The sequence below is a fragment of the Nelumbo nucifera genome, chromosome 5 (genome assembly GCF_055504915.1).
Source record: "Nelumbo nucifera cultivar China Antique chromosome 5, China Antique-T2T, whole genome shotgun sequence".
Classification (NCBI taxonomy): domain Eukaryota; kingdom Viridiplantae; phylum Streptophyta; class Magnoliopsida; order Proteales; family Nelumbonaceae; genus Nelumbo; species Nelumbo nucifera.
Genome location: NC_142653.1, coordinates 6,452,158 through 6,478,389, shown reverse-complemented (window position 1 = coordinate 6,478,389; position 26,232 = coordinate 6,452,158). Strand labels below are relative to the sequence as shown.

At 37.6% G+C, this 26,232-nt stretch overlaps 2 protein-coding genes across 2 annotated transcripts; one reads left to right on the top strand and one right to left on the bottom strand.

Moving 5' to 3' along the window:
- Window positions 1–2,805: 2,805 nt before the first annotated feature.
- LOC104608813 (uncharacterized) lies at window positions 2,806–4,336 on the bottom strand. Its single transcript, XM_010274898.3, has one exon. The coding sequence runs from the start codon at window positions 3,565–3,567 to the stop codon at window positions 3,091–3,093; it is 477 nt and encodes a 158-aa protein (XP_010273200.1). The 5' UTR covers window positions 3,568–4,336; the 3' UTR covers window positions 2,806–3,090.
- A 19,940-nt stretch (window positions 4,337–24,276) lies between these two features.
- On the top strand, window positions 24,277–25,944 carry LOC104608819 (alpha/beta-Hydrolases superfamily protein). The gene is made up of 2 exons (XM_010274913.3): window positions 24,277–24,770; window positions 24,892–25,944. The coding sequence occupies exons 1-2, from the start codon at window positions 24,382–24,384 to the stop codon at window positions 25,799–25,801; spliced, it is 1,299 nt and encodes a 432-aa protein (XP_010273215.1). The 5' UTR covers window positions 24,277–24,381; the 3' UTR covers window positions 25,802–25,944.
- The last annotated feature ends 288 nt before the right edge of the window (window positions 25,945–26,232 follow it).

The following is a 26,232-nucleotide window of genomic DNA, read 5'->3' as shown; positions in this document are numbered from 1 at the left end:
ATCTCTCAATCTCCCGCTCCCTTTGTCTCTCCAACTCTCTCAGGGTCAGTCTGTAGCCAAATCAAAACCTCTCTCTCTATCGTTCTCCCTCAATCTCTCTCATTCTTCTCCCTCACTCTCCCTCTCGGTCAACTCCTTCTCCCTCAATCTCTATCGTTCTCCAATTGGAATAAATTTCATATCCAAGAGTTTCTTGTGAATTTTTATCAAATTGGTGTAATGATTTTTTAACCATACCAAGTTGGTCTCATGTTCTTTTATACGATTTGATTAATACTATATAAGTGTGCAAGAAAATAAAAAAAGAATGAGTGAGAGAGAAAGAGAAAGAGAAAGAGGGAGAACGATAGAAATTAAGGGATGAGAGATCGAATGAGAGAGATTGAGGGAAAACGAAAGGTAGAGAGAAAAAATGAGAGAAATTGATATAAAGAACATAAATACAGAAACCAAAAACTATTTTTATTTATTTTCAAACCACACAGTCGTTGAGCAGATAAAGATGATTGTAAGAGTAAGAGAGTGTAAGGGAGATTGACAAAGAGAGATAAACTAAAAACCCATTTTTTATTTTCCAATCACCCAACATTAAAGGGCAATTTTGGTATAAGCTTTTTGTTGTGTCTAACATAAATTAAGGGTCCCATGTTGGAAACAACCACATAAGCCTCTAATGACATGGCAAGGGTTTTTATAATTTGAAGTGAAGAGCCAGTTGTCCGAGTTTTGTTAGTTTATGGACCAACTTGTAGCCTAATTTTAAATGTACAACTAGTTTTGACTATAATTTTTCATAATTTAAAACTAATCCAAAAACAGAGCTATTTTCTTATCTAGATGGCGGGTTAATGATCCAACTTTACAAAGAAACTCATGATGTCATAATTGAATAACAAATATTTAAAAAAGGATATGACACAAAAAATGAAAATGTACAGAATTTTGTTGAAAACATTTTTGATGTTATATATTCATCATATTAAATAGAAATAATTATTAAAATAAAAGTTATTTTTATTTATGATAAAATACAATAAAATTTTAATAATAATAATAATAATAATAATAATAATAATAATAATAATAATAATAATAAATTGTTATTTGCTACAAGCATTTAAGTTTATTTTTAATCATATTGTTACGCTTTTTAATTTTCAACTTCTATCTTAACTATGATATATCTAAAATTCAAGTAATTAATATGAAGAAAAATTTATCAGGTACAACAACACATGTGCTTAATGTGTTGCTTTAACAAATTGATATATTTATTGTCTAATTACAAGTAAAAAAGTATAGCTGTCAATTATAATTATAAGTGACTCCAACTGGTAGTTTCAATTAGAAGCCATGTGGTGCTTGGATCAAAAACTACTTCCAACCTTATTGAATCAGGTTGGATTTGCCCCAGCCTAACCCGACCAATTAACAACACTATGACTCGGCCAATTAGTGCAATATGTAAGCTCACTAAACCTTAACCTTAGAAACTCTGTTTTCAAGACCTAGCCATGGGTTTACATTACAAAATTATACTATTTGTAACAGGTAATGACAAAATTATCCAAACTTTAGTAGTTATATATTCACCAGGGGTGCACCTTTTTCAGGTTAGGGTTGGGATTTTGTCAAAACATCGATAGGCCCAACCTGAAACCAACCTGAAACAGTGTAAATTGTTATATCGGGCCAACCCGACTTGCAACCCTAAATTATTCACTCTTCATTTGATATTCAATCTTAAAGTCGATTTCAATCTATTTTACCTATTCAATCTCACACTTTCTTATGCCAATATGATACTTTATCATTTCATCGAGCAATTGTTCATTTGAAAAAAAAAGGTCTAAAATCTAGAGCCAAAACATTTCTATTCTCCAAAGCAAAAAATAGCGACTATGTGATTTTGTGCTTCAAAAGCACAATCCTGAAGCTTACCGTAACGTAACCTTAAATTAAATGAAAAAAAAAAAAAAGAACTGAACCTCATTAAATCGAGGAAGAATTTTTATTAAAGAATAATGGAATGTAGTTGATGGAATTTTTAAACTACGACAGATGACGAAACAAAAGAAAAAAATATAATGTATATAACTATATATCACTAATCTAGGAAGGAAGAAATTGATTTGTCATAATTAATTTGGTTTATTATATTAAGCAAGTAATAGCGTACGCGCAACCAACCAGGCACCAGCAGAAGAATTTCACTGAATTATTATTATTAACTCTTAATTAACTAATGGAAAGTGAGTTGCTTAAAAGTGCAGCTCCCACATTTCATAGTAGATAGATTCTAATTATAAAATAAAGATTACACTCTCTACCAACCTCCCACCAACCAACCCGCAAATAAATTTGAATTTATCTATTTGTCTTTGTCAGCCCCACCTAAAAGACCACCCAATACACCAAAGCCCATTGATTGAGATTTGAATGCTTATCAGAAAAAAGAAATTAAAAATAAAAACCATTGATTGAACTCCTGATCCGTAATGTCTATTTGTCATTGAAGATCCCAACCGCTAATTGCGTGTAATTCCAACTCCTGAACCATAATTTCGAACCATATTTAGGTAAGGTGCCTGTAATTGTCAGATTTTTAGTGTGAAACCACTCATAGGCGCCCGCTGAATGGTTGCGTGATTGATTTTTTCTGATCAGGTCTAGGGTTGGGTAAATTGGCGAAGAACCGAGCCTGAGAGCTGTAGTTGATTTGAAAAGAGAAAACCGTGAAAAAAAAATCTAGGAAGAATTATTTAGGTTTCAGTACCAATAACTGCAGCTTCCACGAATGAGAGATTGTACACCAAATCCTGAACTACATTTGGTTGTATTCTCAAAAAGTTGAAAGGAAGAGATTTAATCATTTAAAGGAAAAGAACAGCCCAATCAGCCTATTTAACAAACAATTCCTCTGCAAATCTAAGCAAGCAAATTAAGAACCCTTTTATGACGAAACTCTCTACAAAGCAATCTTGGCATGGTAGAGAGACAGAGAGAGGGAGGGCGAAAGAATTAGACTTCCAATTATGAATTACCTGACCGCTGACTCTGTATATGTTTCCTTCTACACATATATCTGTTCTAAACGAACATACCAGGCCTCTTTGTAACAGCATAGCTTCTGCTTCTCGGATACCGCAAATCAGTCTTCACCTTGAAGTCTTGGCTGAAATCACAAGGCTTGTCCTCATCAATTCGTCCGATCCCTACGCTAAAACTCCTGGGCACCTTTCCGTGCATTTGCTGCTGCTGCTGCTGCTGCTGTTGTTGTTCCAGTTGCTGTCTGAGTTCCATCTCAATATGATTCTCCAGACTCCTCCGGGAAGCAGCTCGAATCAGCTCTCGGAGATCATCGTCCTCTCTCGATCTGGACGAGTTGACGCTGAAGCTCTTGGGAAGGTCGGAGATTGGTACAGCAGGGCCACCCATGACGTTGCCGTAACTGTTGGCGCAGTTGGTCATGCTACGGACATAGAAGTCTCTAGCCTTGCAGAGAATTCTGAAGGGTGCCTTGATGCACCGGCCAAGCTTGCTTTCGTTCTTTGCTCTGTTTCTCATGTTTTAACCAGACAAACAATCCTATTACCCAATATGACAAAGAAAGGGTATCGAAAACAAGAGGGAGATAGAGAGAAACGAGTGGGTGATTCAATCGACAAATTAAAACATCAAAAGATGGCTGCAGAGATGATAGAGAGGTTAATGCTCTTCTTGGTTTATAGAGGAGTTTGGGTTGACGGTTTTCTCAGGAAATTTGAGAGGGAAAGAAAAGACATAATGTATATTGGTCATTGGGGTCTCCGTAGGCGTTTTGTAATGTAAATGACTTTGGTGCAGCCACCGGCAAGCTTTTGTGGACATTTTATTACAGCTGAATTGACTGAATTGAATGGGGGTATAAAACAGAGATAGACAGACATCCGTCGTCAATCAACGCATAACCTACCTAATGTCCTGTTATCTAAAAGATAATGCAATAAATCGTTCAGTATTTCAGACGGTTCAGCTGTTATCAAACGACCCCCTTGGTGCTTGATACAAGTAATGTCAAAACTTAAAAAAAGGTCTAAAGATATACGATGACTTTTTCAAAACAAGCGGCCATATAATTAGGTGAGGATGGAAAGAAAGATAATAAACAAGATTTTTAGCCTAGAGAAGGATAAGCTTTCAAAACAGAGGTACAATACGCCAATATTGAAAAGCTTTTGTAAATCGTCCACAATCAGCAGCTCAGCTGCCTCCCACAGACTCAAAATCCAACCTGGTAAAACGTTTCCCAAACCCAGGTTCCTGGGCATGAACACAAAAACCACCTTTGCCCATTTGCCAAACAAGCGGGTCGGATAGGTACTTAAGTAGATGCCTAAGAATTGGGATCTATTTCTCACACCAATCTCACAGCCACATGGTACGGGAGATATTTTCGATGTACAGCCAAGACATGCTGTAAGGTTGGTGTGAGGAGCAGATGCCTACGGCCTAAGGCTGTAAACAGGTCTGGGTCAATTCGGTAGACCCAACCCTATCTGACCCTGTTACTTAAGAGTTTGGATCTGCATTCGAGTCCTGACTCCTGATCTTCTTTGGGATTCATTCCACTCCTGAATCCTGATTGTTGTTGATAAGGCCAATTTTGAGCTCCAAGTGGATTGATTTCACATGTCCTTACTTTGATTAAATGAAAAGTACACGTCCATCCACACACCATTGTCAAGGAGTGCATATCCAACATGTTCATATGGCCACATCCACATCAGATTTATCACATCTGGTTTTTGTTAGATAAATAACAATTGAACATTTGGCTCCTCCCTTTCCAAGAATATAAAGCGTTCTTCCACGTACACTGACGGATACATTATCAACATCAAACTTTAGATAATTGGGTGATAATAAAATAGGATGCACATAAATAGTGGCGGAGCCAGGGATTTTGTTTTTTGGGGGATGGGGGGAGTGGTGAGGAAAGGGGAAGTTAGAAAAAATGGGGCTTGAATGTTTCCATCACTGTTTTCAAAATCGGATCGGACCAGATGGTCCGATTGAAAAAACCGGGAATTGGTCATTTGGCCAGTTTCATTTTCCTCCAAAATCATTTTTTTTCCTAAAATTATTGATTTTGGTCAATAAATCGTTGAACCAACCGGTTAATCGTTCAAACGGTTTTGATCGTTTTCCAATCTTTTTAATTTTTTTGTTAAAACGGGCCAGCTGTTCAGGTCAAACGATCGAATCATTTGAACCAGTAATCGGACCCCTGACCGATTCGTTTTTAAAAACCATGATGGACATACTCTATGGGAAGTTGATCTGAATTCTGACAAAGAGCCATAGTTCCATGGGTTTGATCCTATGAGGGATGAAGACTAATCATTATTTGGATCACCAACCAGCTGATAGGCCAAAAAATATTCCTTGATATTAATGGATAATGCTCTTGGGTAAACTGCTGAAACCTCTCCTTAGTTTTCGACTGTTGATGAAACATTGAAGTCTCCTCTCAAGTTTGGCAATTGTAATCACTTTTCTTGAATTTTTTAACACAATTGTAAGTAGATCTTCTCTGTTAGAATTCTCCTAAAAAGAGGTATTAAATTGTTTAATTGTCCAAAATATCCATGCAGATTAATTATTGAGACTGGTTTCTATAGAATATACAATACAAATTTAGGGCAAATTTGAAAAATAAACAAATTTCAGAAAAAGAGATTGGGAGGGTTAGGACTAACCATTTATATAACGTGAAAATTTGAAAAATAAACATTTTTAATAAAAAATAACTACATAAATATTTTGAACATTTTCATACTTTCTTTTAGAAGATTCTAACAAAGATGGTCAAGTTGCAAGTTGCAACCATGTAGGGAGATGATTATAATTAACAAACTTTCAGGGCATTGATTAATTAATTCTGTCAAACTAGTGTGACATAACCTATCCTAATCATCCTATATAACAGAAAACAAGGGGGGGGGGGGGGGGGGACCTGCTGCCATTGTGGAATGAGATTCTAATAAATTATGAATATGTTCATATTCAATTTGAATCATGCACTATATAGAAGCGTTCATTTTGGAATTTCTCATAGTTGAGAATCAGTAAGCAGGCACATGCATTGAACATGTGACCATGGTGTTACTAGTCGTCAAACAAGAGTTTTTTTTTTTTTTTCTTTTGATACATAATATATTTTTTTTCCAGTTTCAACTTCATTCTCACTATGATGTATTCACTTAGCAATGACAACAAAGATATATATGTTATTGTGGCTTTTATCATAAAAGTATTTAAGGCCCAGTTTAAAAGGAATATAAATACAATATTATACATAATAAAAGATTTTGTATTCTACAAATTTAAATTTATTTATACTTCATCCAAACTGAGCCTTAAAGATCATTAATAAGAATAAAGGGTTTAAATCGACAATTATTTATCCTTTTTCGATTGTATGATTATATCTTGCTAGTATAAGGGCTCTAGATGTAAGTAAAGATAAAAAGGTAAAATTACAAGTAATAAGAACTCTGATTTAACCACTAAAACTAAGACAAATGACTACGTTATATAATATATAGATATATACAGATGATCAGTCGTTTAGAACATGGTTTTCAAAACTGGATTAGATTGGATGGTCAGATTAGAAAAATCGGGAATCGGTCAGGTGATTGATTCCATTTTTTTCCAAAAACTGTTGATTTTGATCAGCAAGCTGCTGATTTGGGTGGTTAACCGTTCGAATGGTTTTGATTGTTTTTTATTTTTAATTTTTTTGTCAGAACGAGTTGATCATTTAATTCAAACAATCGGACCGTTCGACCTAAGAACCAGACCCCTGACCGATTCGTTCTTTAAATCAATTTTAAAAACCTTGGTTTAAAATATTATGGTCACTCCTAACCACCAAAAATTTACAATATTCCGAGCTTTCATTAAGCATTTGAGCTGCAATAGACAAGCTGCGATGGTTAAGTATGTGTATTCTGGATAAGCTACTTGAACTAGCTGCACTCAACAGTCATAAAAATGACATTCGGAGCCTGCATGTCTGTGTTCCAGATTTTTACCAAACATGGCTTCTGAGTTTTTCATACAAGGCTCGTCTCAAAATGTGAAAAGCTGCCGTGCAAAAGCGCTCCCAAACAGACGCTAAGAAGGGTCTAGTGTGAATTTGTTCTAATTCACAATAGGACAAACTGTTAATTTGTTGTAATTCTCTTTGGAGGAGAAGACATTTTTTCAAAGGATAAGTAGAAGTTGAATGTTTTACTGGATTAAGAAGGGTCTAGTGCGACTTCTATTTGATTATCTACTTCCTTTTTTTAATGATTTGTTTGCCAATGAAATGGTTCTTTTTTATGGTGGATGTGAAAGCTGCGTAGCCTTTCTATCGAAAGGACCTTTATTTTCTTTTTCCTTTTTACAAGAACAAATTTATTATTTTTGCTGACATTTCAGCTGTTTTAATTTGAAAACAAAATTGCACGTGATGGTAAATTTCACAGTATTTTATTATATTTTAACTAAACCACATCATGCATTGATTTGGCGTTTAATGGATATGATAATTTCCATTAACTTTTTTGGCATGCTTTTAATTAGTAATAATTTCATATTCGGTTGGTCAAAAACAGCTGGTTTGGAGTTTGTTGAGATTAAATTTGACAATAATTTCTTGTTTTAATTTATAACACAGACTGATCTAGTCTTAATTTACAAACATCTACTCTCAACTCTCTTTTCCAAATTCCATTTCCTTCCATAACCTTTTCATGGGTTTTGCCAAACACTTAAATAGTGAATTTTTTTTTTTTTTTTTTCATTCCCTATTGTACAGACTCAAAAGTTTTTAAATGGAATAATCAGTAAAAACCCCTAAATTGATCCATGTAGCCCGTACTATATGATGATTATAATATGACTTATTTTTGAAGTTGCAAAAACCGCATATTCATGGAAAGAACAACAATGATGATTATGATATGACTTATTTTGCGATTGCAATAACCACATATTCATGAAAAGCTTATTGGCATTGTGGATTTTCACAAGCTGATGTTCTTGTTTAGGCAACCCTTTAATCATGTCAGTTCGGATTTGAAATTTTAGATCAATTGTTCTCGTGTTTTTTTCACAAGTGACTAGTAAATAGTAATTGATATAAAAAATTTAAAACTTCATAAAAATAAAATAATTCAACTACGATGCAAAAGTACACAATAAAGCAAAAAATTAATCAATTACATTAAATATGGGGTTGTTAGGCAAGTTTTTTCTAGGTAAATCTTTCAGCAGTCCGATACGGGTGGCAATGGATTGAATTCAAATTGAATCAATCAATATTTGAATTTGAATCTAATTAGAAAATTTGATATTCGTATCTAAATTGATATCTGATGTTGCTTAATCCGAGGTGGTGTACGAATTGAGGTTGTGGTCAAATAGTCTTTGCTTACAGGGTGGAGCTGAGGTAGAAGGACGAAGTCGCACTCCAAGATCTGCGATCAAGAAAAGATGTCAGAGGCTCGAGGAGTTATCCTCGGGTAGGCATTCCGATGCTCAAATCAGTAGAAGATGGTGGATGGTCAGGCTGAGCAATGACGGCGTTGGTACGAGCAAAGTAACAATATGGGTGTTAGAAGTTGGAACCCCTTACATTGAGCGGGAGATATCTTTTTATAGCCGAAGGTCCGTGTTCTAATCGGATTAGGTTTCCAAGGCTGTCGGGATGAGGTTAACCGCCATGGTCTTCGGGATAAAGTCTTAATCCCCAGCGGAGTTGTCCCCATCCCTCTCCTGTTCTTGGTCGTACTTACCTGCATGACGTGGTTGAGAAGATAAGGTGAGGGCTACAGAGGTAGCGTAGCACGATCATCGCCACGGAGTCGGTGTATGCCATGGATTTGGCAGGGCGATGCCAACGTGGCCAAGGTAACTGGATAGTGATTGGATGGCCACATGGCATTTAAGGCCAGCTCAACCATGACCCGGATAATACCCAATTGATATTGAAAATTAATATTCGAATTTGAATTTGATTAAATATTTGAATATTTGATTCAATTAAGATTTGATTAATTAATTATTTTAAGTAATTAATAAATGTACAAAATAAATATTTCATTTATATAAATATATAAATAATTTAATTATATATATAAAATATATAAAACATTTAAATATTTTATATATTATATATAAGAATTAAATGATCAGTCGAATTTGGATATTTATCGAATTGAATCAGATCATATCTAAATTCAATCGATTAGATATTCGACTTATCTAAATTCGATTTGGTCATGTTGAGTATCGAATTCAAAATTGGATTTTTGAGTACCATTGACACTCTTACGGTCCAATAAACAAAAAGATACACTGAACTTTTGGGGTCTTGTCTTTAAAGACCAAGACTATTTTGGCTTGCATCATGGTTTACTAGGCTGTTAAAAACAGTTGGGAAGGCTATTTTCAGTATGGAAAGACCAAAAACATCATTTGAAGCTTCCTGATTTTCAATTTTTTGGATCTTTCCGCGCACTTATCTTTGGGCTTTTGGTCTATACGATACCAAACGAAAAAAAAAAAAAACTATTTTTTTTGTCTTTTGGGCTCACCACAGACTGAAAACGGGCTGAAAGGACGTGCCAAACACCACCCATGTTACTACTAAAAATCATGTTGAAGATGTCAATTGCAATGTAATACTTTATCACCGGTTCACTTTTTCATAGTACAATTTTTTTTTTTATACCACAGATTTTGCCAAAATAAAATATCTTCTACTTTAGCACGTTTCAAGATAAAAATAAAGGATGGTCAAACTTCACGTCACAACTTCCAAATTAGCAATTAGTGCATTAGAGTTGTTATGAGTCAATATCGAAAGTGTCCATGCTATGAGTGATTAAAACAAAGTTTTGCACGATGAATAGAACATCAAACAATGGATTTGATAACGACTTAAATGGTTGCCGGCTATGTTGTGGCCAACACAACAGAATTTCAACAGGGTCCATTTGGTTCACAGTTCAGAATCGGAACCGAAATCCATTAAAATTGGATTGGAACTGTCTATTCCTATAATTTGTTTGATTTAGACAGGAATCGGAGTGGAAATTAGAATCAATTGAAATAGGATTTCATTCTCAGGTAAGGGAGAGGGAATAATCATTCTCTCAAATGGGAGAATGTCATCCTAACAAAAATGGGAATGAGATTCTGATTCCACCGATCCAAACAATTGGAATTAGAATAGCCTATTCCGTGTCTGATTTCAAACTCCTATTCCCCCCACCAAATGGACCCTTATTTCAGCATCATGTGAATGCTTTTTTTTTTTTTTTTATATGCTTCTCCTTTCTCTCTTTTTCTCATACCCCGTTCTTCTATTCCCATCTCTCACAAAAAGAGATGGACGAAAAAGCCAATGCAGTTAACATTGAATGATGGTTTTATATTGATCCAGTGGCAAGCCAACCATGTTAATTCTTTGATCTTGACACTCTATTTCCCTTTCCCTTTGTGAAAGTGTCTCCTCCACTCATGAAGACATGAATTTCGATTTTAGTCAAATATAAAGAAGCATTTTCAATAAATATTTCTTGCTTTTATCTTTCATTTACTCAGTTCTATTTTGATTGTAAAAAAAGGCTCAGTTTGGAAGGAGTATAAATACAAATATGTAGAGTGCAAAACCTTGTACATTGTATTATTTTGTATGCATTTGCACTGTACATATTTGTATTATTTGTACTCCTTCCAATCTGAGCCTTAAAGAAAAAAAAATTGCTCCTTTTTTAATACTTCAACTTGGTACCATGGATGATAAGATCACAGCTCTTTATTGTGTTGAAAATGTTTGAATGCTAGATGAGGTAGCTTTAACATCCACCATGAAAAATTGGAAGTTCATAATTCTATGAAAGAATGGAATAAAGCTTGTTGGTTGTTTTTCCTTCTTGTTATTCATTTTTTAATTATGTTTAAAGGATTTTGCTGTGGACAAAAATGTATTAATCTATTTCTGCCATGTATTTTTGAGAAATCTGCTTTAAACCTGTGTGGCACTGATTCTCAAGGGCCAATTATTTTTGTATTAGAGTTATTATTCAATGTCATGTCATCCTCAAAAAATTAGAATCAGCTAGAAATCGGGAAATCAATAAAAAAAGGTGATCCCTGTAAAGGGCTAATTTCAATAATTAATTTTTGACAGAGAATCACTAAAATCAGTCAATCAAACAGAAATTTCAACACCCATTCCTCTAATGCTATGTGGCTTCGGCATGGTAGTCATCATTGATGCCAAATATCACCTAAATTGTCTAAAATTCGATCTTATTTTAAATTTCAGCACAAGATATGAATTGACATGTACTAATCCATACAGCATGCTGGATAATAAAAATCACTTTGACCAAGAGATTGATGTTGAATCCTTATCGCCAAAAGATTTAATGTTCAATCCTCATCGCCAAACAACTACACCTGCAATAACTGAAACAATAGTTAATCCACTGTAGGAAGATAGGAGGGCTAATGAGGAAGAGGAGGGGAATGAAGAGGAGTGCTTTATTATCACACGAGAGGAGATGAGCACCAATAGATGTTGGTTTCTTATTGGCGCGACAGCTTTAGCCTTGACTACAGCAGATTTGGACTCAAATGTCGATATAAAAATAAGCTAATTTATTTCAAATATAAAAAAAAAATCCAAGGCGATTTCCAATTCAACCGGTTCAATTGAGATTCAGTCAGATTTTGACCAAAGTTAACAGTTCCGAAGCATATAATGGGTAGTTCATATTCGGAAATCGAAAATGAATCGAATTCCGGATGAGCTCGGTCAATCACTCAGTCCCAACTGATTTTCAAAACATTGGATAGAAGAACTAGAGTTGATTTTCAAATTCAGACGTCTGAAATTTCAACTGTACAAAACTTGTTAAAGTTTGGCCATCGACAACGAAAAATAAATGAAAAATCCAATATTAGATTCTCCTATTTTGAATTTAGGTAATGATGCAACTGTAGTCGTTATTTACATCTATTGATTTTTTTTTTTTTTTTGGTTTAGAGGATTTACATCTTTTGATTGATGGTTCCTGCAGAGGGGGTATATTATTTCCTTTTTTTCTGATCTTAGGGATTTCGACACCATTACAAGAATTAATTCCAGAGAAAAAATAACGATTAAATCATCTATAGAATTTTAATTCCAATTATAATTAATTATATGCTGGTTAATTCTAAAGTTTAATTTGTCAAACAATTAATTATGGAGCAAGATTAGTTAAATGTAGATTAATTATGAAATAGCACCAGCGTCTAGAGAGTGATGTTTTTTTTTTTTTTTTTTTCAGCCGGGCCTGAAAGTTTTGGATTTGGACCTAGCTAGGTTTTGAATTCAGGCCCAGTCTGGCCTGAACACATATTCATAGACCCAAACTGAAGCCCTTGGCGCAAGTGCTAAGCCCGGCCTGGCCCATAATCACCCCTACTGAGGATGTCTAACATCAAACAGGTCATGTTCTTTACAGGTTTGGGTGAACCAAAAGCCAACATAAAGTCACTTTAAATTAACCTGGCCCATTATATCCTTTGAACAATAAAGGCTATGTTTACAATTTTTTGAATGCCATTATGTCAATAAGTTAGGGTTGTTTATTTATTTATATAGTAAACACAATGGGGCAGTCTTAGTACGGGCTAATCTCAATCTCAACCCAACTCCACTGATATACATAGCAATAAAAATATAATGGATGATCCCATGGCAGGTGGATTCTCTGAAGCAAAAACCTTTATACACACTGAAAATCTCGGATTCAATCCTCACAAGACTGTCTTTACATCGTCTTCGCAATTACTTTTAGTTGTGCATTGGGAATATCTCCTCGTGAATACAAACATATAAATATGGAGATATTCTCAATACATGATTGGAAGTAGTTGAGTACAGTGTGAATATGGTCTTATGAAGACTGAATCCCATCTTTTGGAAACATTTCCTTATGAATTTAATATACATATATGGGAGATATTCTCAATATGTATATGTAGTCAGATGCTATGCGAGTAGAATTTTGCTTGAAGGAAATCTGGGTTCGTTTGACAAAATGGTCCTTTGTTTGTAAAAGCAAAAATAACTGCCACATCAGAAAAAAACAATAGGACAACATGGTTTTTGCTGATGTAGAAGTTGTTTTTGTTTTTAAAAACAAAACCAACTATGTTGCTGAACATCGCATAGTTATTCACAAGCTATAGCATATCTGTTACTATATATTATAGCATATCTGTTACTATATATTAAAACAAAATGGGTTACCTTAGATGGTCTCTCTTTTTCCTCCTTCCCAAACTAGTTTTTTCCTTGATTACCTCTATCTTTAAAATACCATTCCTAGCACTCTCAATTTGCCACCTTAGCACCCCTATTTTTCCTTTCATTAAAGCCCTACCCATTTATGTTTCTGATTTATAGGAACTTCTAAATTATCTTCAAATCCTCTCTATTTTTCTAAATTTTTATTTTTTGTATTTTTCTTTTGGTTTTTGGAAGATTGCGATTGGTTTTATTTAGTAGTTGGTTGCTTTGAAAAATTTTAAAGAATATATGTCTCTCATGTAAACGTGTACTCCACATTTGGTTACTTCTCTTAATCCCCTTCAAAATTAACCCTTTAGGCTTAGTATGGAAGGAGTACAATGCAAATATGTAGAGTGCAAAACCTTATATTTTGTATGCATTTGCATTGTACATATTTGCATTTGTACTCTTTCCAAACTGAGCCTTAACATTTCTGTTGTTGGTTACAAATTTAAAATAGATTTAGTCTCCTAATTTAACCTATTACTTTCTATGTTTTAAAGTTTTTCATTATGCTTTCATTCTAGAGTATGCTTTGTGATTGTGTGTGATCTGGTTGTTCCTAGCTAGAGAGTAGTTCGGACGTCGGTTGTTTAGCTGGCCGGTCGAACTACAAGAAGAGGAAAACTTAGAGAACCTGGGGTGGGCATTCTGATGCTTAAGTTAGTACTCTTGTTTGAGTGAGCTGAATGCTTGAATGCTAGAGTGCTAATAAGTAGTAAGTTGTGTGTACCTTACATCATTGGGGTTGATGCCCTTAAATAGATGAGCTGCCGTAGGTCTCACGAAACACCTCCAAGATCTTTGGCCCGTGTTGTTAGGAATCCATTCTGCATCAGGAGGAGGACTTCGTGCTAGCTGATAAGGCTTATTGTAGGAGGACTTCCTACAATCGTGCTGTGTGATCCCGAAGAGCTCAAAGACAACTGGCCCGCTTCTAGAAGATGTCTATGTGTCACATCGACAGGTCAGGCCGTCACGAGCAGCTTGGACCTTGGTCCTGGCCGAGGTGCCCAAGGTGACCTAGCCTGCTGAGGTAGAAGGAAGTGCCGAATCAATATCCAATCAATAGGTCACTTCCATGTGTCCGTATATGAGTAGGTCAGGCCAAATCACCCCTCATCATTTTGCATTCTTTCTTTTATCACCATCAATGTCATTCTTTCTCTATCTTTTTTGAAGAGCACATAACATTTTCCATTCGGCTTTCATTCTCCATGATTGATGTACTTTGTTTGTGGATTCATATATTGAAAAACAAATTAAATTATTTTGCCTCTTTTTACATTTTTTTTTTTGTGTGCGGAGCACAAAACATGGCGTTATTTCCTCTTCTTTTCATATAGGAAATCTCCTTATTGCTTCCTCTTAGGCCAAATTTCTCTTCGTCGAGTTTCACATTTCCTACAAAAGTACAAAGTTAAGATCAAGGTTTTTAAAATCTAATTGGGCAATGAATCGTTCAAGGGTCCGGTTCCTAGGTTGAACATTCTGACAATTCGAACCAAATAGACAGCCCATTTTGACAAAAGAAATAAAAAATTAAAAAAATAAAATAAAAATAAAAGCGGCCAAAAACCGCTGGACGGTTTGAACGGTTTGACTGACCGGATCAGAAGTTTGCTAACCAAATTAATGATTTTTGGCCAATAGGCAGTTCTGGGGTAAAATGGGTGACCGGTTCTCTGTTTTTTCTGGTTTGACCATCTGGTCCGGTCCGATTTTGAAAACTATGGGTAAGATGGTGCATCCTTCCCTCTATTCTATGTCTTTATTTAGAATAAAGTTTCAAAAATGTGTTCTGCAAATTCTTACTACTACGATTATTTGCTTGAATTTGGCATAGAGTATTGGGTTCAAGTATAAATAGTTGAAGAAAATTCCATATTGAAAAGGAATGAGGGTTGTATGTGGTGTCCCTTTCTTGTAAGTCTTATGCACGTATATACGTGAATCTCAAAATTCATGACACAGATGGAAGAGCCCAAACTTGGTAAATCATTTCATTATCAACAAAGCATCTAAGTTCAATGTAAATGGTTGGACCGTTGGAGGATGGGCTTCTGGTTCCACCCAATATACTTGATTGTGGTTTCTAATGCCAATTTATTTTCTTTGAGGAGAGGACCTTCTTTTAATCCTGCATGTAGATTTTGTTGTCTGTGCCCGTTCCCCTCAGGAGAAAATTCTCCTATTTTGATTCCTAGGTTATCTGGGTTAAAACGGTCCACTTCCATAGGGAACCCAATTTAATGATGTTTATAAGGAGAAAAGAAATACTTTGGATTTAACAAGGTCACTTCGGTGCCCATGCAAAGAAAAATGGTTTGAGTTGGGTCAAAATCTATGTGGACCATGCTCTTCTTTTATCATTATTTCCAAATGGAAGGAAAAGGTAGGAAAAGAAAAAAAACAAACTTAACTTAACTTAAACAATTATGATTGGCTAAATTAATTTCGATGATGAAAGTAAAGAAAAAAACAGAGGAGAAATTTTAATTAGTGGATGATTATAATGTACCAACACCTCGTTTACAATGCTCTAATCGAATGGTACAGTTATGAATACTTGGCCCCCATCAACTCTTTCTTTTATTTTTGTTTATTGGGCTCGGTTTGGAAAGAATGCAAATACAATAGTTGTTTGAGATGATATTGAGAATTGAGTATGAAAACCATAACTACTTATTTTTGTTTGAGACCCACCATCCAAAGTCTTGAATTTCTTGGTAGACCTGTTCATGGGCCGTGTAGCCCGATGGGCCAGCCCAGCCCCTGGATGGGCTTGAACAAGGTTTTTAGCCCGTGGGCTTTATCTCGGGCCTAAAAGCCCAACTCGATTTTTTTTAGCCGGGTTTGGGATTTGTCAAAATAACTCGGCCCGACTCGACTTTTATATAAGTTTTAAACCCTAAATAATCCTAACCCTTCTCATTCATCCCATTCTCACTTGAGGCAAATCTCAGAGGTGAACACTCTCAGAAAGATAGGAACCGGTGAACACTCTCAGAGGTGAACTCAGGCACCGGCCCCACCAGTCGTCTCTCTCCGGTGGTGAGTCCTTTCTCTCTCTCATTAAGTTTGCCCTTAATCATCTTCATCTTTAGGAAAATGAAAAGCGACTGAGAAAAGAGGAAAAAAAAATTCAGCCTCTGTGTGTTATTAGGAAGTTATTCTGGGGACTTTTCCTCTAGTTTCCCCTTTTGTTTATCTTGGCATGTGTTGAGGTGGTTAGAAATTATTGAAATCAAAATCTATGGTGCATTGGTTGCACCGCATAATAAAAGATGTGGAACAATGATATCTTTGCTTCACATCTTGTTAGTAGGGGTGTTCACAGTTAAGTAAACCGAATCGTGGGTCTTTTTTTGTAATCAAATCAGTATTACTGGTTTTTGGAAAATCGGTAATCAAAACCAAATTGAAATTAATCGGTTTGGTTTGATTAACTGTCGGTTTGGTTCGTTGGCTTTTCAGATTTTTTAAAATTTTTATAATATACAATAAAAAATTATAAATATATATATAATGTATATTTATTAATTTATAATATATAATATATATAATATACATAAATATATATAAAATATATAGAAATATATGTATACTGGTCAATTCGGTTAACTGTCGATTTTTTATATTGGTTAACCAAAATCTAACCGATTCCTTCAGTTTTTTAAAAATACTAAACCGAAACCAAACTGACCAGTTTGATTAACCGATTTTTCAGTTCAATTTCAATCAATTTTTTCCGTTGATTTGATTTTCCGGTTTTATTTGCTCACCCCTACGTGTTAAATGTAAAAATACATTTGTGAAAAGTGAACCAATAAAAGTAAGAGATCTTTAATATGATTGATTGAGATCTAGATTTAAGATGGATCCAATGTCGATAATGCACCATAGTTAAACTCAAGATTTAAACAATTATAATTAAAGAAAGGGATAAGACACCAAATAAGACATATGGCAAACTAGGATTCAAGCAGCTGACCCCATGTAGTTGGTATAAAGACTTAGAAGATGATGATGAGAGTCTAAGCATTTTTTGTATGTGCAAGGGCATGAATAACAAAATATTAACAAAAAAATATGGTTCAAATAGACTTTTAAGAAAAAAAAAAATTGTTTCATCATGTGGGAAGGACATGAAGTTTAGGAATTCAAAGCAAACAAGAAAAGAGTAGAGCTGCGAATCGTATTCGATTGTCCAAATTTGAACCCATTATGGGTGATCCTAATTCGATCCGTTTATGATTGGATCAAATATGAATCTAGTACCCACTTGATCTGATAAGATCCAATTCAAATCTCTCTCTATATATACTTAAAATTTATATTGTATATATTAATAAAGATACAACTCTAACCTGGACCCATCTAACGATTTTTTTTGTCAACTGATGCACTATGCACGTTTAAACGATAGAGTTCAAGGTTATACTTAAATCAGACTAGATGGTTGGACCGTTAGAACCAAAAATCAACAATTTATACGGTCTTTGGTTGCCCGGTTGTTAGAAATGTTGCTTCATCAAATTGATTCCTTTTACATTTGTCAATATGCTTCATACTTCTAATATTTACTGTTTAGAGATTTTTTTAATAAAAATATATTTAAATGATGATTTAAAGCATTTCTTTTTTCTCAAATTTTTCAACAAATCGAGCAGTGGGCTGTAGCCTGTAACCCATGACCCAATCACCAAAACAGTTTTCTGTCGCAGTGGGCTGGATTCTTATGCTTTCAGAGTGTGGGCAGAGTTTTAAATTGCAGGGAATTCTGTTGCACATTTCTACATTCAATCAGCCCACCTGTTTTTTTAAAAGAGAAAAGAAAGAAAAAAGAAATCAAAATGCCAAATTTGAATCAAAGGCAAACAGGAACAATTTACCACAATTTCTAAATGGTGGAATGGTGGGGACTGAGATATGGATGTTGAATGGTACAGTTGCTAATAGTTGTCCCCATCAGCATTATCATCACCTTCGTCATCGTCATCATTATCATCATCATCATCATTTCTCTCTCTTAATTTAGGGAAGAGTGAAAATACAAGTATGTTCAATGTGAAAACTTGATTAAGGTATCCTAAATAATACTGTATTTACACATTGCACTCTTTAAACAATTGTCCCCCCATCATTTCATGTAGTAGTTAATGACCCCATATTGAGAATTGAGTATGGAACTATAATTGCTTATTGACCCACCATTCAAAGTCTTGAATTACTTGACATGTGTTGAAGTAAGTAGAAAGAAATTATTTAAACACTCATAGTTTAATGAACTAAGTAGAACAGAATGGTAGAATAGGATCATGCAGCTGACCCCATGTAATTGAGATAAGTCTTAGATAATGATGATGACAGTCTAAGGCTGCATTTGGCATTCCTTATTTTGAGGGCTTAAAATGTTCCCACGAACATGAATTTTTAACTGCAAAATGGAGATAAATCATTAAAATAAGGAATGCCAAATGCACCCTAAGCATTTTTGCAGGTGCAAGGGCATGAATAACAAATTGTTAACAAAAAAAACAGTTGAAATAGACTTTAGGCTGTGCTTGGTTGCAGTGTAAATAAATTTGCAATGATGCAAAACTATGGTAGTACAAATGATTTGGGTGCAAATTCTAGTTTATTTTTGTTTCAAATTTATTTTATTTTATTTGATTGTAGTGCAAATGAAGTAAAATAAGACCTGAAACAGTATGAAGTAAAACCCAAAACAAAATTAAACTAGAATTTGCATTCTTTTCATTTACACTTCCATACATTTATACTATTGTAAATAAGATTGCACTGCAACCAAACACAACCTTAAGGAAAAAATTGTTTCGAAAGTGAAGGACAGAAAGTTTAGGAATTCAAAATAAGTCAGAAGAGAGTAGGGCTGCAAACCGTATTCGATTCTCCAAAATTGATTTCATTTGGAATGATCCAAATTCGATCTATTTATGATAAGATCAAATATAGATTTACTCCCTGATATGATACATTCCGATTAAATTCTATTTAAATATATACTCATACATATACTTAAAATTTTTATTGTATTAATATAGATGGTTTAAATGTTGTGTTTTCATCAAATTGGCATAAGTTGAAATTTCATAAAGTAATTTTCAATTCATTTTATTCACAAAAAGAGCAATATTGATGAAGGGTTTTTTGGCAGCACCGTGTTGTTCAAACTACTTCCAGGTGGCCGATGACTCAGAGGCCGAAGTAGAGGATTTTTGCTAGATGATGACTTGCATGCCGAGTTGACTACGCCGAGTTGGGGGTAGATTGGGTGCCAAGCTAGGTTGATTGTTGAGCTAGGTAGCTCTTTAGAGAAACCTGCAAGGAATCAATGTTAGAGGACCCAGGGTGGTTAACCCGGTGAGGTTGCTCCGATGATTAAGTTAGTACTCTCGTAGTAGATCGCGAGCTAAAAAAAATCATAAAGTATGAGAGATAGAATGTGCTTACTCGCCTCTCTCTTGTGTCATTGGGGTTGGTGCCTTTATATAGGCATTGTTTGGTTTGGGCCTCACGCACTACATTTGAGATTTCTGAGAGGTCGTGCCTAACTGGTCCGAGATCCTCGGAGGTAACCGCCATGCACGTTGACCATCCTCCGGAACATTCGGTACGTGGGCCAACTTCCGAGAAACCTAGGAGCGTCGGGATATGCATGCTGAATTTGTCGGCGAGCACATCTCGCATGTCAACGCCTGGTCTCCAGTCAGGTCGGCAAGCCCTTGAGGGAGGTTGCTCCTTGCGTTGAGGTCACTTCGACCAGTGACGAGGTGCTACAAGCTAACCCTGGACAAGGTGCTAAAAGCCGACCTAAGTTGTGGTCGAGGTCGCTAGGTCAACGTAAGGTTTCCAGGCCAGGGTAAAGACGAGCCGCGATCTGGGACTCCAAATCATCACTTAGGTGGTGTTTAGGTGTCATCTAGAATGACTGATTCAATAAGATGAAAGTAGCTCGATGAAAGGAGTAGATCGTTCCTTTTGGCCTAGAATGACTGATTCGATAAGCTTGTAGTCGTAAGCGTCGGTCCAATTTGCTTCTCAGGTCGAAAGAGTCCAAGTGTTTGCAGCCTTACGTAGGACCTCGCTGTCTTGATTATCGGGGCACGAGAGCGAATTCATCTGCTCAATGAGAGGTGGAGCAGGTACCCCGAGGGCATCTACCTTATTAGGGATGCGGCCATCAAGGGGTTATACAATCCAACTAAGTACCTCAAGAGTGAAGCTCATCATGCCGTCCTCAAGAAGGGGCTCTGTGTGGTTGTTTTATCAGGTCTCTCCACCTAGGAAGACTTCGACGTAGTGTTTCTCGAGCCGGTTCTCAAAAGAGTAGCCAGTGAGTTCGATGAAGAGCTAGGAACTAAGGTGGAGGTCGACCGTGAAAAGATCGGCCAAGTTTGCGTCCATCATGATGCTGAAAGTGAACTACTCTTTCCTTTGTTTTTCTTTCTTGTTCTGAATTAATCTTCCTTCCATCGTTTCTTTTTCTCTCTTTCTTTTTCTCCAAAAAATTTTCTAAGTGTGGATTCACCTAAGGTGCCGAACTGGTGGGCGGGGCATAGTTAGGAATAATCCGAGGTCGATGTAAGCTGAGGGGTGCGAACACTATAGGGAATGTATCCGACATGTTTGCACACCGATGAAGCGAGCTGCTTTTTTATTTCACCCATGCCGGAGAGGCGACTGGGGTTTAGGTTACCCCTACTGAAGCGACTAGGGTTTAGGTTGCCCATGCCGAAGCGATTGGGTCTTGTGTGGTGCTGAGTTCTTCTGTCAGCTCGCCACCATAACCCTTAGGCCTAGGGAGCGACTCGTAGTCCACTTTTCTTATTCTTGACTTTGCCCATGCCGAAGGGGCGACTAGGTCTCAGGTTGTGCCGAGGTCTTTATTAGCTCGGCACCTTAGCCCTTAGGCTCTGGGAGCGAATTCGTAGTCCACTCTCCTTAATATTATTTGGCCGATGTGCGGTCTGACCTTTCCGCCTACACGGGTGGTCATTCTGTAGTAAATTTTCATATGGCTGCTTCTACATCATCCCGTGGGATTATCTTCCTGAGTGCTTGCGAGACCACGACGTACATGTTCTGCCCCCCGCTTGCGAGGGCATAATGTTGTTGTCGGTGTGAGTGGGCAGTTTAGGGCCACGACTGCACTGTATCAACCTCATAATGACACTAGTTGTCCACTCTTACAAGAATCCACAGGGAGCTCGACCTGCGGGAGCAGCTCTACTAACTATAGGTTTCCGACTCACTCAGGTGCCTTGAGGGGCTCGACCCGCAAGGGCGTTTGTATAGTTCGTAGGCCACTAACTCCCGTGGGATCCACGAAGGGTTCAATCTGTAGGGGAGACCTCACGAAGAGGACTGATGAGCCTTATTCAGGCTAAAATAAAGTCAGCAGAGCTGCTTAGTTTGTTGGCCATCAACTTCCAACGGGAACCATGGCTGGCTCGACCTGCGGGGACAACCTTACTCCGAGGTGCTTGTCGCCAAACTGCTGGTTGTTAAGGTCGTTCTATTGCTGCCTATTCAGCATCGACATGAATACGTTGAGCTTCTCCCGTGCTCACATATGGAAATTCATGCTTCATCTCATGGAACTGCCGCGCTTCGATCCGACAGGAACTGCTAATGGCTCTACCGTGGGGAGAGGGGCATTCACATGCGGTAGCGGGGTATTTATCTAGGGCACTGGGGATGCTGAGTTCGACCTGAACTTGTCTGGTTGTCATTGGGGAGTTCTCCAGGTTCATCACAGATGTTTTTGCCCCCCAGTAACCGGCATTCGTTCTGAGTGTTGATGCTGCTCAAAAGTGCCTTTGAGTTCATAAAAAATGGAAATTAGAAAGTGAGAACTTTAATTTCTAAAATGTGAGATCTTAGCTTTCTAGAAGATAAGGACTTAGCTTTTTAGAGGTGAAAACTTAGCTTCTTGAAGCGTATCCCACAGACAATGCCAATTGATGAAGGGTTTTTTGCAGCACTCTATTGTTCGGACTACTTCCAGGTGGCCGATGACTCAGAGGCCGAAGTGGAGAATTTTTGCTGGATGACGACTTGGATGTCGAGCTGGGGGTAGATTGGGTGCCAAGCTGGGTTGATTGCTGAGCTAGGTAGCTCTTTAGAGAAACCTACAAGGAATAAATGTTAGAGGACCCGGGGTGGCTAACCCGACGAGGTCGCTTCGATGATTAAGTTAGTACTCTCGTAGTAGACCGCGAGCTAAAAAATCATAAAGTATGAGAGCTAGAATGTGCTTACTCGCCTCTCTCTTGTGTCATTAGGGTTGGTGCCTTTATATAGGAATTGTTTGGTTTGGGCCTCACGCACTACATCCAAGATTTCTGAGAGGTCGTGCCTAACTAGTCCGAGATCTTCGGCGGTAACCACCATGCACATTGACCATCCTCCAGAACATTCGGTATGTGGGCCAACTTTCGAGAAACCTGGGAGCGTTGGGATATGCATGCTGAATTTGTCGGCGAGCACATCTCGTAGGTCACCGCTTGGTCTCCAGTCAGGTCGGCAAGCCCTCGAGGGAGGTCGCTCCTCACGTCGATGTCACTTCGGTCAGTGACGAGGTGCTACAGGCTGACCCTGGACGAGGTGCTACAAGCCGACCTAAGTTGTGGTCGAGGTCGCTAGGTCGACATAAAGGCAGATTGTCAGGTCGGCGATGAAGGTAGGTTGCCAGGTCGACGGTAAAGGTAGGTCGCTAGGTTGGGGTAAAGAAGAGCCACGATCTAGGACTCCAAATCATCACTTAGATGGTGTTTAGGTGTCATCTAGATATTCTGAGATGCCATGTGTCACAATGTCATTGGAGGGCCAAATCTGCCTTATCAAATATCAAAGTCATTCTTACTTCATTTTTATGAATAACATAAATATTATGATCATTTTTAGTTTAATTTACTTACACCATTTAATATTTGATTACAGTCCAAATTGAATAATACCCGATTCAATTTGATCGGTTTGCAGCCCTAAAAGGGGTTAGCTGTTGTAATTGATCAAGTTGTAGAAAAAAAAATAGTAGAAAAACTCACATTTGAATTAAATTTAAAAAAATATTAATTAAAAAAACATCACAAGGAGAACCGCATAATTATCTCTGACTTATAATATAAAATAGGCATATGAGAAAGGATTGAAAAGGGACTAGGATGGCAGAATGGACTTTAAGGTGTGGTCCAGTATAGCTTGGTTTTTATATAAGACATCAACCTCACAGGTTGGGCTTGGGCCTGAATTTTCTTCTTTCTTTAAATGGGTGAGATTTGGGCCAAAAATGAAGAAGGCGGGGGGGGTAGATTGGGCCTTGATACAATTCTAATTTCAAAGTTGCTGATTGATTTTCACTTTCTCAGCCCATCCCAATTCATCAGGTATAGGTTCGGCTTGAGAGGTGGAATCCTTATTTTTCCTAGTTTTAACTTTAAAGCGTTCGCTCTAAAGTCCAATACTCTCTAATCTGATTCTACAACTCCAAAAGTCTGGAACCAAGAAGAATAAGATGCGTCCGGTTAAATTTTGGAATTTTCCTGGTGCAAAAAGGACAAAACACAACCTGCCCTCAAACTCACATAATAAGGAGTACGTAGATAATCCTTCTAAGATCCTTCGTAGTATCAACCGCTACCGTTGCGTGGACCCCACCTAAAGCTAAAAACTCCCTGATGTATTCATGTCATAGCTCGGTAAAACAGATGCCATGTCGTATTTTCATTTGTCCAAAGAGGAAAGGATAAGAAAAAGGTAAGCAGCATCATACTCGCGTCCCACACGTACGGTCATACTCGAATTCTCCACCACAATTGGATTTATGGACACGCAACCATCCAAGTTGCAGCTTATCTAGCCTCCATTGCGATTGCTCCCTGTCCCTCTGCTCTCTTTCTCTCTCTCTCTCTCTCTCTCTCTCTCTGTCTCTCTGTATCTCTGTCTGTCCAACAAAAACGAAGATGAAGGGATTGAAGATCTTGTTGGTGTTGATTGACATGGCGTTAACTCTATGCGCTTGTCATTCTAGCGCTGCTCTTCATCCTTTGATTCTGGTGCCTGGAAATGGCGGAAACCAGCTTGAGGCCCGCTTAACAGGCGCCTTCAAGTCATCGAGCCTGCTGTGCTACCAGCCGTTTCTTCATCACAAGGAAGAAGACAAGAGTGATTGGTTCAGGCTGTGGTTCGATCCCAAAATTCTGCTATCTCCTTTCACTAGGTGCTTTGCTCAGCAGATGACCCTTTACTACGACCCAGACAAGGATGACTACCATAATGGTCCAGGTGTTGAGACCAGGGTTCCTTTCTTTGGATCTACTCAAAGCCTTGCCTACCTTGATCCCAACCTTAAGTAATCTCTCTCTCTCTCTCTCTCTCTGAACATTCAACATGGAGGGGTTCCTTTCTATAATATGAGTGCTTTATGATCGCATTCTTGTTTTTCTTGCTAACTCTGTTGTTTCAATCCCCAGGCACATAACCTCATATATGGCAAACCTTGTGAAATCACTGGAACAAATTGGCTACATAGATGGTGTAAACCTATTTGGAGCGCCATATGACTTCCGCTACGGTCTAGCCGCAGAAGGTCACCCATCTTTCGTGGGCTCTCGCTTCCTCCATGATCTAAAGGAACTGATCGAGAATGCAAGCGCGACTAATGGAGGAAAGCCTGTGATAATCATGTCTCACAGCTTAGGAGGCCTCTTCGTGCTCAACCTCCTCAACAGAAATCCACTCTCTTGGCGCCGGCGATACGTAAAGCACTTTGTTGCACTGTCAGCGCCATGGGGCGGAACCGTTGAGGAAATACTCACCTTTGCTTCAGGCTACACCCTTCGCGTGCCCTTCATAGACCCTTTGCTGGTAAGAGAGGAACAGAGGACCTCAGAGAGCAACCTGTGGCTCTTGCCTTCTCCTAAAATATTTGGCCAGATGAAGCTTCTGGTAATTACCCAGAATGCAACTTACTCAGCATCTGATATACCACGATTCCTGGAGGATATAGGTTTCCCCCAAGGAGTTCAACCTTACAAATCGCGCATTCTGCCACTAATCGAACACGAACAGTTGATAGCGCCAGAGGTGGCGGTTACTTGCATAATTGGGTATGGCGTCGAGACTCCCGAGACCTTGTTTTATGGAAGTGAGGGGTTCGATAAGCAGCCTGAAGTTGTTTATGGGGATGGGGATGGGACTGTGAACATGGTAAGCTTGTTAGCTGTTGAAGCCAAGTGGGCCGACACGGCAGAGCAGCCTCTTAAGGTGATCAGAATCCCTGGTGTTTCTCATACGGGCATCCTCAATGATATTGTTGCACTTGAGAAGATCATTACTGAAATTTCTGATATAAACTCAGTTGTTACTGGCTCTGTTGCATAGAAGTTATACTTATACCTATAAATTTCTTCCTCTTTTTTTTTTTCTTCTTTAATTCAAATATTGATTTGTCCCTTACAACTGAGATATATGATTGTTCAAAATTGGACCTTGAGAAATGAGGATGGTTTGTTTCTTAATTATAAGTGCATATTGGACGCCTCTGGCTCTGGTTGCTTTGGGTGGTGTTTGCCACAAGGATTTACTACTAGACGACTCAAGTGAAGTGTGGGCAGTGGAGGAAAGTATTCATGGGAAAGCAGGTCTGATGAGAGGGCCAAAGGGAACAATTTTGATGCTAGGCCCTGGCTCTGTTCGGTAGAACTCCTATTCTGTAGAGGCCTAGAGGGCCGAGGTTTGATCACGAGAGAGAAGACAGGAGACATTTCAAGCTGCACTGGGTCGAATTTCAGACCCAATCAACATTGAGTCAG

Coding starts and splice junctions, on each gene's coding strand:
- LOC104608819 (XM_010274913.3), top strand. CDS start 24,382: ATGAAGGGATTGAAGATCTTGTTGGTGTTGATTGACATGGCGTTAACT. Junction 24,771..24,891: donor TACCTTGATCCCAACCTTAA/GTAATCTCTCTC, acceptor TTCAATCCCCAG/GCACATAACCTCATATATGG.
- LOC104608813 (XM_010274898.3), bottom strand. CDS start 3,567: ATGAGAAACAGAGCAAAGAACGAAAGCAAGCTTGGCCGGTGCATCAAG.